We start from the raw sequence: 13,820 nt of genomic DNA, 5'->3' as shown, positions 1-13,820 counted from the left end.
CGTCTGGGCCCTGGGCGCCTCCCGGGACAAGTAACTATCCCTAACCCCATCGTCTGGGCCCTGGGCTCTTTTTCATGCGTACCGATAGTGTGATATCGCCCCTAAGAGGCCTGTCTAAATGTATTAGTAAGTAACCAAGTAGTAAATGCAGTGCGTAACTACAAGTAAGTGCTAAGTAAGCAGGCAGGCAGGCAGGCGTGGTGAAGGATCATATGTAGAGAACATTGGATTGAATGTGGCACTCAAATCACAGATTCTACCCCCAAATTTACTTACTATATATTCCCTGTCCCTCTTTGCTTATTTCTATCCCCTCTGTCTCTCACGGTCTCTTTCTCTCTGGTCTTCCAGGAGTCTGTGGAAGCACTTCCGTGCAGTGTCTCTGTGTCTGTTCCTGCTGGTCTTCCCAGCCTACATGGCCTACATGATCTGTCAGTTCTTCCACATGGACTTCTGGCTCCTCATCATCATCTCCTCCTCCATCCTCACATCACTGCAGGTACGCACGCACTCACGCACGCACGCACGCACGCGGCTTCTTTAACCCATAGTGCAGTGGTTCTCAACCTTTTCAGGCTGCGGCCCCCAAAAACTCTGAGGACTGCAGATGGAAATTAGCAAGCTTTGCTAAATCTGGTATATTTACACTGTATTCTTAATGTAATGTTCATCAATATACACTGTCCCGACTAAATAAACGAATAAAGTAAAGTAAAAAATAACATTTGAACCGGGGACCCCCTACTCCTGATAAGGAATTGTTAATGTAGGAGTTGAGGCATTACATTTAGTTTCATTCAGTTCCCACAGATAAATAATGTGAGAATAGCAGATCTAGAAGCTCAACAATGCCAGGCTTTGCAAGGCGATGTGAGCTTGTAGATCGGCTAAATTCTCAAAAAGAAATTGTCTCTTTCTTGACGATTTTTTAATTGTATAGATTGATGCATTGATGAGTCATTTCATTAGTTTTTTCCTTTTTTAGGTATTAAAAAGGTCCTACAGTTATTGTCAGTTTACTGACATCCCCCAAAATCACGCGGGGACCTCCCTGGGGGTCCCAACCCGCCGGTTGAGAAACACTGCCGTAAAAGAAAACACCTGTGCTTCCTGCAGGTCCTGGGTACCCTGCTCATCTACATCCTCTTCATGGTGGAGGAGTTCCGCAAGGCTCCTGTGGAGAACATGGACGAGGTCATCTACTGTGTCAACGGGACCTACCGTCTGCTGGAGTTCCTGGTGAGGGGGCACAGTAACTTGTTTAACCCATTCTGACCTGAGATCAGATACATACGAGGTTTCCACTGGACACACACTGGTCTGATTAACCCATTCTGACATGAGATCAGATTCTAAAAATGTCAGTCGTTCTTCGATTTTTCAAAAATAGCAGACCTACAAGCTCGTAGCGCGCCACTCGGTGGCGCGCTATGAGCTTGTAGATCTGCTATTTTTCAATAGCTAAAGCATAACATGATGCTAAAGCCAAAATGGGTTCCCGTTCAGAATGGGTTAACACAATCCCCGCCGCGATTAGTTAAAGAATGATTGCCTGCATATCGCCACGTTCAACCCTTATGTTGAAGATCCAAAAAAACGCCGTGACCGGATGTTGTGTCAGCTTAATGGTGTGTGTTGGGGCGACGGTGGCTCAGGGGGTAGAGTGGCCGGATGGTAACCGCAAGGTTGCCAATTCGAACCCTGTGGGCTCCCCCCAGAGTTAGTGCCGAGGTGTCCTTGACCAAGACACTGAACCCCTAATTGCTCCTGATGTGCTGGGTGTATGAATGAATGCATGTGTGAATGGGCCATATAAATGGGCCATATAATTGCACCATTCACCATTTGTTGACTCTCTCGACCGGTTGTTTGTAATTCTCTGCCTTGAGCATGAGAAGTACTGGCCGGCGCCATTACTGCGACCGCCAGGCACCGCGTTTCGTTGTTTTGACCAGAAATGCCGCCTGGGAGGCACGTGCGTGCATGAGGATGGAGCAGTCCAGTGTCTTAAGCTAACAACAGCTAGCCATCCGAAGCGTTCCACTATATCGAATCAAACACGTTTATACAACTGAATAAACGTAGCCTACGTATTTTGGCGGCGGTGGCGCTTCGCGACAAATAATGCAGGCTACGTTTTCAGGTTCAGGTTCAGGTTCAGGTTTATTTGTCATTTGTATAGATACAGAGTATACATACAATGAAATGTATTTTGCTCAGAGCACTCTCAGTCTTACATACACAGGACATAAACAAACATCTATAGTGCAAGAAAAAGACAAAAAACAGGAAAAGAAAAGTACAAGTGAAGTGAAGTGCAATACAGTTCAAGGTCAGCTGTTCAGCAGCCTGACTGCCTGGGGGTAAAAACTGTTACTGAGACGGGTGGTACGAGATTTGATGCTCTGGTAGCGTTTTTTGGAAGGGAGTAGTTTGAACAGGGTATTTGCGGGGTGGCTGGTGTCTTCCATGATGTTATGGGCTTTTTTCATACAGCGAGTGGTGTAGATGTTATGGAGACTGGGTAATTCTGTAGTGCCGATGATTTTAGCTGCTGTTTTAATGGTCCTCTGCAACCTATTGCAATCCTGAGCGGTCGTGTTACCGTACCACACTGTGATACAGCCAGTTAAGACACTTTCAATTATACAGCGATAAAAATTCACTAGTCCTTTTGTACTTTTGAACTGTACCAAAAATGTTAAGGCGCCTCAGAAAGTACAGTCGCTGCTGCGCCTTCTTGAGGATGTACTCGTTGTTGAGTGACCATGTGAATGTGTCTGCGATGTGTATGCCCAGGAACTTAAAGTTATCAACTATGTCGACAGATGACCCTTTGATGGAAACGGGGGTGTGGATACCTTTGGACTTCCTAAAGTCTACAATGATTTCTTTGGTCTTATTGGTGTTAAGTGAGAGGTTGTTGTTATCGCACCATGGAGTTAGATCCTCCATCTCCCTCCTATAGGCCCTCTCATCACCGTCGGTTATCAGTTTTATTGGCGGGGAAACGGTTATTAGTCTGTTCTCATCGGGCTGGTCACTGGTTCAACGAGGACACAACATTGAGAATGACAGGCACGCACGCAGCAGTCAGCTGAGCTCAATGCTCAGCTTCCCATGATCCTATTCACAATGGGCCCCACACAGCTAGCCTCAAGCATGCCATGCAGCCACATCTAAGCAGACCAGTGAGAATGCAACAAGCTGGTGCAACTGTTTATTGATTCACTTGCATTTAGATTATTAACTACGGCAGTCATTTTTTTTATTAGTTTGTATGTAGTGGTTTTAAACAGACGTTTGTAATTGGCTCTCAAGCTTTGATTCGACTAAAACATCTCATCTCATCCTGCCCATTCGTCAGACTCCGAGTCCTAGCAGGGGTATTATAGTTAACTAAAACGAATCAAAAGGTAAATTGATCAATCATTTTAGTTCACTGAAACAATAATAAATGTTTTCGTTGCTATTAGTCTGAATTTATTTAATCTCAGCCCTGGAAAAAGAAATGTGCCAAAGAATGTGCAGTACATCTGCTATTTCTTAATCGCCAATGCAAATAACTCAAATGAATGGGTTAAAATAACTAAAACTAATACAAAACTAAAACGAACTAATACTAAACTAGCAACCCCGCTTTAACCCATTCTGACCTGAGATCAGATTCTAAACATGTCTTCTACATCCTGACAGCCATGTTTCTATTTCAGTCGTTCTTCGATTTTTCAAAAATAGTAGACCTACAAGCTCGTAGCGTGCCACTCGGTGGCGCGCTATGAGCTTGTAGGTCTGCTATTTTTCAATAGCTAAAGCATGACATAATGCTAACACCAAAAGGGGTTCCCGCCCCAAAATGGGTTAAAAATGAATCCTAAACTCAAATTGAAAACAAACTAAAAGCTCAACTGCTCCTCCCCTCCATGCCCACCAGGTGGCAGTGTGCGTGGTGTGCTACAGCGTGTCTTAACTGCTCCTCCCCTCCATGCCCACCAGGTGGCAGTGTGCGTGGTGTGCTACGGCGTGTCTTAACTGCTCCTCCCCTCCATGCCCACCAGGTGGCAGTGTGCGTGGTGTGCTACGGCGTGTCGGAGACGGTGTTCGGCGAGTGGAGTGTGATGGGCAGCACCATCATCCTGGTCCACTCCTACTACAACGTCTGGCTCCGAGCCCAGCTGGGCTGGCAGAGCTTCCTGCTGCGCCGGGACGCCGTCTACAAGATCAAGAGTCTGCCCACGGCCAGCGAGAGCCAGCTGCACAGCTACAACGACATCTGTGCCATCTGTTACCAGGTATGAGGGAAACGTGTGTGTGTGTGTGTGTGTGTGTGTGTGTGTGTGTTCGTTCCAGGGACCCCCATAAGAGAAGATTTGTGTTGTTAAAAAATATATATACGTTTATATTCAAAATGTTCCAAATAACAGATCTACAAGATCACAACGACACAAACTTGTGAGCTTGTACAGTATATATTGGGCTTTTTTTTTAAATATATGACGTATAAAATAGGGCAACACTGGTTTTGATACAATTATAATACACTGATTTAGCTGGGGCTACTCAACTGGAACTCCCTCAAAGACCCCTGGGGGGTCCCTGGAAAACCAATGCACTTGACGGGTCTGTAAACATTCATGTAAAATCTCAATTCTCAGTTTTGAGAACAATAATAAAAAAAGATATAGGAAGTTTCAGATATTCGGTAAGTCATCGAGTACAATTGAGTACATTGCCACCATTTTTTGCTGATGCAAGAACAACATTAAAAACGTAGATATTGAGGAAATCTCTTGATTCCATTCAGCTCTTCTCGGACAATTTTGAGTGTCAAAGGAGTGTTTGTTTACTTTGTTAAATGAAGGCCTGGAAAGCCCATTGAGCAATTAGGAGATTTTGACTAAATCAAAGAATGTAATAGCAATAATTATAAGTTATTTTTGTGTGTGTGTGTGTGTGTGTGTGTGTGTGTGTGTGTGTTTCCTCCAGGACATGAAGAATGCAGTCATCACCCCCTGCAGTCATTTCTTCCACGCTGGCTGTCTGAAGAAATGGCTCTACGTCCAAGAGACCTGCCCCCTCTGTCACGCGCAGCTCAAGGGCCAATCACCCGTGGTTAACCAGAGCCCGTTGGCGGCGGCGGCGGCGGCGGGGCGAGGAGAAGAAGAAGCCGCTGCGGGCAACGGCGGCAAGGAGGAGAAAGGGCCTCCTCGGGACCACGGGGGAGGGGGAGACGGAGGGGACGGACTGGGAGAGACCTCGTCCCGCTCTCTCTCCGGCAGGCTCTCGCCTCCCCAGGACTCGGTCAGAGAGACAGACGGGCGGGAACGCCTGCCCTCCTCTCCCTCGTCATCTTCACCATCGTCGTCCTCCTCCTCCTCCTCGTCGCTTCCTGCTCCGTCACCTCCTCTGCCCTCTGACCCGCCTCCGGAGAGTCGAATGGCAGACGAGCAGCACCCCCTTCCCGCCCCCCTCGTCACCCCCGCTGCCTCCTCCGATTCCCCCGCCACCACGACTGACACACTCACCACTTACCCTGACCTCCCTGTGCCGCTCTCCCCCCTGGCGTCGTGCCGTCGGCGGCGGCGCACCGTTCCTCCTCAGTCCGCCTCGGGCCCGGCCACGGATCCCGACCCCGTCCCTCGACTAGCCACAGCGTTCCTATCGGACAGCCGAGACTCACAGGCTGCCGTCTGACCCCCGCGACAATGGCTGAAGGACAGTCATTTCCTCCCACACATGCAGTCTCTGAGCCCCATTTCATGACGCACGCACATACTGTTCATACATACCTACACACACACACACACACACACGAATTAAAAACTCTTAGTACTCCAGTGGCCAATTTTCTGGCTCCTATATGCCGCCTTGTCCTTCTCTTACCTGTTGAGCCTGCTGCCATGAGCTTCCATTCTTACATCTCGAATAGTCTTCAATGAGTTCAGGGGCCATATGTATGAAGGGCGTGTATGCATCAAAGCGTACGCAAAGTACGCATGTAAAGGAAACCTGACGTGAGAAGGTGTGTACGTGTCTCCATGCTCTGCAGGTGCTGTACGCAAGTTCTCAGGGAGAATGTTTTATGTGACAGTCGCAAGGATAAGATTACGCAGGAACATTTATAAATGTGATTCTTTTTTTGTTTTTCAGTCTTACACGCAGTGTAGTAGCATATATAAAAAAACACCCTCCGGGCATCGACGTCTCCCTGGACGAAAGATGGAGATGCCACGTTGGTCCTGTAGAGCAGTGGTTCCCAGGGGTTTTTTTGCCCGTGACCCAAAAGAGAAATTTGATGTCTCCCTGGGACCCAAACTAGTGAAAATAGCAGATCTACAAGCTCACAATGTGGCTAATAACGTGTTTTATAATTTATGGAATTTCTTTGATTTTCTTTGATTTTGTTTTTCATGAAATTACTGAAAAACATTATTGAATTTGTTTTTAATTCAAGAAAAAGAAAACCTTTTTTTTTTGGGACCGTTTGTTGAAAATTACATTTTGTTTCTAAATTATTAGAAACAAAATGTAGGAAACAAAAACTTAAGGGACCCATAAAAATGCGACACTGAAGTCCCACCAATTATTATTTTTTCTACTTAATTCTATTTTCAACAATTAGTTTCTCAGAACCAATGCTATAGTGTAAATATGTTTACAGCACGAGCCAGTTGACCTCACTCCATATTTATTTTTCTGTGATATGCCAAGTACGATGCCAATTAATATTGTTTATCATATAATTTGCTACCTCCTCAACTAACAACTAACTGACAAACTTGAGAAACGCAGGCTGTGCAAACGTTCATACATATGGCCCCAATTCTTTGAAGTTGAAAGTCTGAGACGCTAGCTGTGCCAGTAAAATAAAATATGCAGACTTCGTCACTCAATATTTACGAATCTTACATGCTCAAATGTAATTGCTTTGCAGTGAAGGCACTTAAACGAAATACGAAGTGTTGTCAAGTGGGCTTGTCAAGTGGGCATCTCAACACTGTATTGCCTTTCATTTGAAAGACATTTCAATTCAATAACGGTTTACAGGAATCAGTCCCCACACGGACCACCACAGAAAAAGAGAAAAACAACCAAACCATCTTCAACTAATCAAAATGAATCAGAGTATTGTATCCAAACTGTGAAATAATGGAGAGGAAACAAAAATACTCAAATGTCATCACATTTCAACCACCACTAATCCTCATTTCCCTCCCACGGCATTTCATTTGATGGCTGTATGTCCTGCCTTTCTCTTTGTGCAGTCTCGCTCACACCGTTGTTCATGTCACACTTTGGGCATTGGTTCTTTTTGGCTATATACAAGTGCCACAGGCAGGTTCTCTTCTCACAGGTACGGAACGAGGCACAGACAGAGATCAGGCCATCGAAAAGACTGTGTGGCAATTGAGTTTCAAGACTTCTCAGTTGAATTTTAAATATTGACTTTTCTGTTGTATTTTAAATACCAACGGAAACCTGTTGGGATTACAAAAGGTCAATGCTCTGAATGTCTCCATTGGTTCTCATCAATGGCCAGGGGTATTTGTTAGTTCTCATTGGTCCATACCGAGTATGGACCGAGACTATATCTGTTAGTTATTGTTGACAATAACAGTTGACTGGTTACCGTTCTGCAAGGGCATCATGCAACATGAAGCACTTCTTTGCTGCATTGAGAATTCCTCAATCAAGTATTGCAATGTGAACCATTTCCACGGGCTCACATGGGACCAGTGTTGTCCAATCCTAGCTCATATTACTTGATATGATGATTTCCTTCCTGTTCCGTTTGTAAAAATCATACTGGCTGGTCCCAGCAAAAAAAATATGCTGTTCCCGGTGATGTCCCATGGTCGCCAAACTTTAACATTGCTATTCTCTCTTTAAAAAATAAAATAAAACATATGCCATTTTTCCTTCCGTGGACAGTATAGTGATTTGGCATGACATGCAGTAAGGGCTGTGGTCCAGATTTCGGCCTACGGCATTCGGATCCCTTTGTACAGGCACCATGATGGCCAAACCTGCTCATATTATCACTTTCTTGACTTAATTCGATGAACATCTCACTAGCCTGGCTGGTAGAGAAATACAGCCCAACCACACACACACACACACTCGTCTGAACATTTTCCCATACAAGCTGAATAGTGCTCTTTCATGGCCAGGAGAGACATGCATTTTGTACAATTGACCTCTTAATCGTTGACAAAAGATGCATTCCACAAGAGTGTGGTTGAGTTGCGTCTTGAGGGGATGAATGAACATGGGGTGGCTTTGAATGTGCCCATGGCAGGATAATGCATCAGGGTCCTAACAAGAACTGTGATGCAGAAACTATCGGGAGAGGAAGCAAAAAGCTAAATGTATTATCCGTTTCCAGGCTAGCTAGCTATTGGCTGGCCAAGTAAGAATTCAGGGTCAGAGGTTTGGAACCGGTCACTTCACAACCCAGCTGCTTCATTCTAAACCGCATTAATCAAGCTACTGCTTCTCTCCAGTCATTTCAGTCCATATGATGGAACCACCAGCAAGTTGAGCCATTTCGTAGGAAAGCTCAAGTATATTGCATTTTTCTTTCAACACGCACTGAAAGTTGTATCTTGTCCCAACGGAAAGGTTAAAGTAGGGGCAGGACAGGGAGAAGAGTGTGGCCTTTGTCTGTGAGCGTCTGACGGGCAAAGAGACGTAGAGACTTGGCCACGTATAGATTTTTCGCACGCTTAGGGCTTGCACGCTGCATTTCTGCTGTTCACATGAATTATGTTTGTCCCTTAAGTTTCTTAACCTTCCTATCTGCGTATGTATCTCTGCCATTGTTTTTTTTTTGTCATGATTTTGTGTTGCAATTGCACTAATGTTGTTTATACTAGCAATGCTCGGAATCCCTGTATGTGGCTGCGAGCAACCAAATATCCCCTCTTATTAAGTTTGCATATTGGAAATGGCCCATTCTATTCATGTGTGTAGTGTATATAATAAGGCCATATATACGACACCTGCATATGAACGGGGAGGGTGTGTTGATTATATACGATGTGATCTGGGCTTGATTTTTTTTCTCTCCAAAAGCCAACCTAGCAACTAGATCGTCTTTGGTACTCTGTGACTATTAGCTCTGGAATGCTTTGGAATGGAGACCGAGCCCTAATCTGTTAGACCAGCCAGTGTTACTGTTTCTTCTATCTGAATGACGCGGCCTCGAGCTGGTGTGAACACTCCAATGTCCTCTATTGGTAGGAGTGGGATCAGCATTGGCGCTGACGAAGAAGATGCACTAACCAACCCTTAGCAGTGTTATTACTACTACTCTGACTATGATTACTAAAGTTACTCTTGCTATTAACATCTTAATTGTTGCTTTTGTTAGGCATTTGGTTGATGGACTGACAATGAATACATGACAAATGTATGATCGTCAACATGACCAATGCTCTTTGATTCACTTAGTATTCCTCTTTTTTTTGTTATGAAATGTAGAGTTTGGTGTATTTTGCACATTGTTCTTTTGAAAGGTGAATATAAGGATTATATAGGCCTCTATTTTTATTATCAAAATAATAGTTCCATTCCTCATAGACCTGGGCCATAAAAACCGCATAGGAAATGGTTATTCTTAATTTTGGTTTACTTTGCCAAGTTCTGTCTTGGAGGGAGTGGCATGCATGACAAACGGTCAAAGGGTGTTACAAGTCAGTGACATACAGCTAGTGGAATGGCACTGTTATGTCACTGTGTGTCTGTTTCCCCTGTATAACAATGACTTTTCTCATTGGTGGTTGAATGGTGAATAACAAATGTACCACCATTGACTCTGCCTTTGCACACATTAAAACATGGTCCACATGTTAAACTGAGCGTATTATGAAGTGTCACAACATGAAAGCTACTTCAATATTTGGACTCGCAATAAATGAATCCAATGACTGAAGGCTTTGCTTGATCTACAACCTCATTAGATTATATTCCAATGTATCTCTGGGATTTCAGCTATAGGATTCCATATATGAATCGTGTCCTACTCCTGTAGCTAAACCTTTTAGGAACTGCAAATGTAAGTTACAGTTGTAGGTAGTTTTGCTTTTGACCCTTCTACCAAAGCATGGATGTATAGCTTTAATTCATTATGCATTAACCCCAATGTACAATGACGTCAGCAGAACTGGACGTTTTGCTCTCTGTCCCAATACTGTACGACGTGTGGTTCAAATTGAATAATTTTCAATGAATACGGAATACATTTTGTCTTAAAATCTTGTGGTGTACCTATGTACTGTAGCAGGAACAGTAGTAAGAGTGAAATACAGGATAGGTACACTTGTAGAGAGAAGAGCGTAAGATCAGTGTTGGGCAACTAAGTTACTTAGTAACTGCTAAGTAACTTATTACGCCTTAGAAAAGGAATAATATTACAGTAATATATTACTAGTAACTATAGTTACTGCCCAACACCGAGTAAGATGATATTAAATTAAATAAATAGACTTGGAGTCTGACACTAGACCTCTGCAATTGGTCTGAGTAAACTATATTCTATCAAATATAAGTATGTACAATATATCAGTAAAATATACTGTATGCAATCTATGCATGAATATACTGCCCAGTTATGAAGGCTGCTATGCTGCCATTATATAGACACATACACACACACACACACACACACACACACACACACACACACTACTGCATGCAAGTATGTCAGTCAGTCAGTCCTACAGCTGAAATCTCATTCAATTGCATTGTCAAATTACTTGTACAAATCTTATGTAACACTATACTGTACATATCATTTAGATGGAGCTTGGTACTTTGAACAATTTGCAGAACCAATTTCTGTCTGTTGAGATTTCTAAGAGTTCTAATCATGTTCAGGATTGCTCTCACTGAGAGACACTGCAGATATTTTACTGTTCTGTTCACTTTTTATTTTTTTCTTTTCTGAATGCATACACATGTTCAAGGTGCAACGTGAAACCTTGAGTCTCTGAATGCCATGTCAATTTTTCAGTTCAACTGAATTTATGCTTGGCGTTGCCTTCGGTTAATTTGCAAAAACTGAATGTCAGAAATAAAAAGAATCTAACAAAACCCATCTGGTGTTCTCAGCTAGTTCAATTGAGAGACTGACACTGGTGAATGACATGGAGAGGTATGTTTATCTTTGTATAAAGTGGTTCACTCACTACCTGTGTGTGTGTGTGTGTGTGTGACTGTGTGTGCACTGTGCACGCGCGCGTGAAGTGGTATCACTGTACCTTTGTGGTCCTGATGAAATAATATCTGCCTCTACTCTGAACTGAGTGATGGTGTGTGTTTGTGTGTGTGTGTGTTTGCGTGCGTGTGACATCACATCAGCTCAGTATGCCCACATTTTGCCCATACTAGTTAGTAGTGTAGCAAGCAACTCTGACAATAGTACAGTATTACTGCAGACAGCTACCATTTGGATAGATGCACCAACGCAAAGCCAAGTAGCCAGGTGCCTATTAGATGTTTTACTTCACGTTCATTGAATAAATTGCAGTTTCATTAAAGAGGATATTTCCAGAGCACTTAACCTGCCAGTTATAGGTAAAGAAACGTTGAATATGTATGTGTTTGGTTCCAAAACACCCCAGAGAATTACCTGCAGGAAAGTGAAGGCTCGTTTGAGAAATATTAAGAACAATCAAAGCATTGATGTCCATTTATTGAACACCCAATTGAGCTCTTCTTTTTTTTTTATAATATTTGTTTTATTTGGAAAGTGCAATACAATACATATAACACTTTTACATATGACACAAGAGCAGTTCCCAATATTTCTTCTTTTTTTCCCCACCCCTCTTCCCTCCCTCATCCCCCCTCCATGTGGCACCATCTCCAATGTCTCTGTATAGTCCTTTTTCTACATATGACATCAGGTCCACACTCAAACAGGGACAGACAAGGCAATATCACTTCAGGTTGTACATTTCAGGAGGACAAAAATAAAAGAGTGGGCGGAAAAAGACAGACAAAAGAAACAAAAAAAACCCCAATTGAGCTCTTCTATGATTAAAGCGCCAAACGGAAAGATAAGGATCAGGGACTTGGAAGCAAAAGGAATGCTAAATTGGCGGAGACCAATATTGGAAAATAGTCACAGGAAAAATGGAGAGACTGAATGAAGGACTAGACTAGTTGCACTGGAAAGTGTATTTGGATGGCTGGTGCAAGGAGAAGTCACCACGCTAAATATCATAACTGAAGTTGTGGACATTGAAGTGATGCACATCAGGAGAGGAACAGGCACTGTCAGATCAATCGAATCCCTTGGAATCCACAGAAATGCATGATTCTGAGAAGGAAGACATGGCAGTGTATCCGTGCATATCCACGTACCGTTATCCCAAGCCGTGCATATCCACGTAAGGTTATCCTATTCCCACTAAAGGCTGAGGAAGAAATGCCACTTGACAGTTTTCAAATCAGCCTCATGGTGGCGCTACAACAGGCCAAGTTCTCTCTCTCTCACACACACACACACACACACACACACAGTCACACACACACACACACACACACACACACACACACACCACACACCCCACACACACACACACACACACACACACACACACACTACACACACTTTGCACATGACGAATGTCTCCAGGGCGTGCGATACAATGGACATTTATTTACACAGCTCATAGAAACTTAAATATGATATATGATAAATGCCGATAATGCCGTATATACGTAACATAATAGATTAATAGACTAACTAGTAGAAAGTCTTACAAATAGTAATAGGCCTACTATTCCACTGTATGATGAAAGCATTTGGAAATTGCTAGAGGCAACAGTCTGGTAACGCGAGACTACGCGAGACTAGACCGACACTAGTTTGCATATCCCGTCCGAAGCGGATACGGAAACAGTCTCTTCCCCCCCCCCCCCCCCCTCCGGTCTACCGGTATCTATTGTTACCCGGCAACCAAAGGGCCAATCACAACGCTATGGTCCCCCGGGCTATGGGATCAACACTACCGATACATAATCCTGCTCCTGCTGTTGGTCTGCAACAATCAGTGAGTGTGGAGAAGAGAAGGTAAGGATAAATAAATAAACTGGTGGTCACTTTTATAAACTGCGTAACGACTGTGTATACACGCGCCGTAACAATACTATACTACTGTAATTATGTGCTGCTTTGTCAACTAAATGTTATAGCTGTCTCTACCTTCAGTTTACAATACAAATATGATCAACTCGTGTCGTTGGTTGACTGGATGACGTTAGCTAGCTTATAGCATAATGTGTTGAACCGGGTCGTAAAGTTTATAGATAGAGATAATATCAGTTGCAGAGACAGCACCGTTACGTACACAGCAGGATAAATGACAGTCAGACGATGGTTAAGGCTATTATGTTGACATGTTGCTGTTGCTAACATGATGCCACGGCACAGCCAGCCAGCTGCAATGTAACGTTAGCCTTGTGTCAGAAAGGGGCAAAGTCCCCCCCTGAAATCTCCTAAATGCTCCCGTGTGTGTGTGTGTGTGTGTGTGTGGTTCCAACTTCCAATCTGAGTGGTTGTGACTGAGTCATGACTCAATCATTAAAGAACCACATCACCCTTATGGAATGTTGGTGTTAATTTATGCTATGTTGATGAATTGAATACATATAATAGGACCTCAATGGAAACAATTGTTTCCATTGAGGTCCTATTATATGTAGTTATTATATGTATTTACACAAAAAGACTTTTTGTGTAAATCCTTTTAGACCAAGTGTATGACTTTGTGCTGTTTGCATTTCTATCTAATGAAGTATGCACAATCAAT

At 43.4% G+C, this 13,820-nt stretch overlaps 2 protein-coding genes across 2 annotated transcripts in view; both read left to right on the top strand.

The window, feature by feature from the left end:
- Positions 1 to 11,098, top strand: part of LOC308327023 (RING finger protein 145-like) — a 34,573-nt gene extending 23,475 nt beyond the window's left edge. Inside the window, exons 9-12 of the mRNA XM_080780144.1 lie at positions 352 to 499; positions 1,117 to 1,239; positions 4,059 to 4,292; positions 4,987 to 11,098. Of these exons, the coding sequence (XP_080636270.1) occupies positions 352 to 499; positions 1,117 to 1,239; positions 4,059 to 4,292; positions 4,987 to 5,694 (1,213 nt within the window). The 3' untranslated portion in view covers positions 5,695 to 11,098. The remainder of the gene's footprint in view (positions 1 to 351; positions 500 to 1,116; positions 1,240 to 4,058; positions 4,293 to 4,986) is intronic.
- Positions 11,099 to 13,007: 1,909 nt separating this feature from the next.
- Positions 13,008 to 13,820, top strand: part of LOC308327215 (E3 ubiquitin-protein ligase RNF14-like) — a 36,426-nt gene continuing 35,613 nt past the window's right edge. Inside the window, exon 1 of the mRNA XM_080780459.1 lies at positions 13,008 to 13,081. The gene's annotated coding sequence lies outside the window, so the exon portion shown is untranslated. The remainder of the gene's footprint in view (positions 13,082 to 13,820) is intronic.

The sequence above is a fragment of the Protomyctophum bolini genome (assembly GCF_963924005.1).
Source record: "Protomyctophum bolini genome assembly, chromosome: 13".
NCBI lineage: Eukaryota > Metazoa > Chordata > Actinopteri > Myctophiformes > Myctophidae > Protomyctophum > Protomyctophum bolini.
Note: the sequence above shows the minus strand (reverse complement) of the source record. Positions and strands in the feature narration are given on the sequence as shown.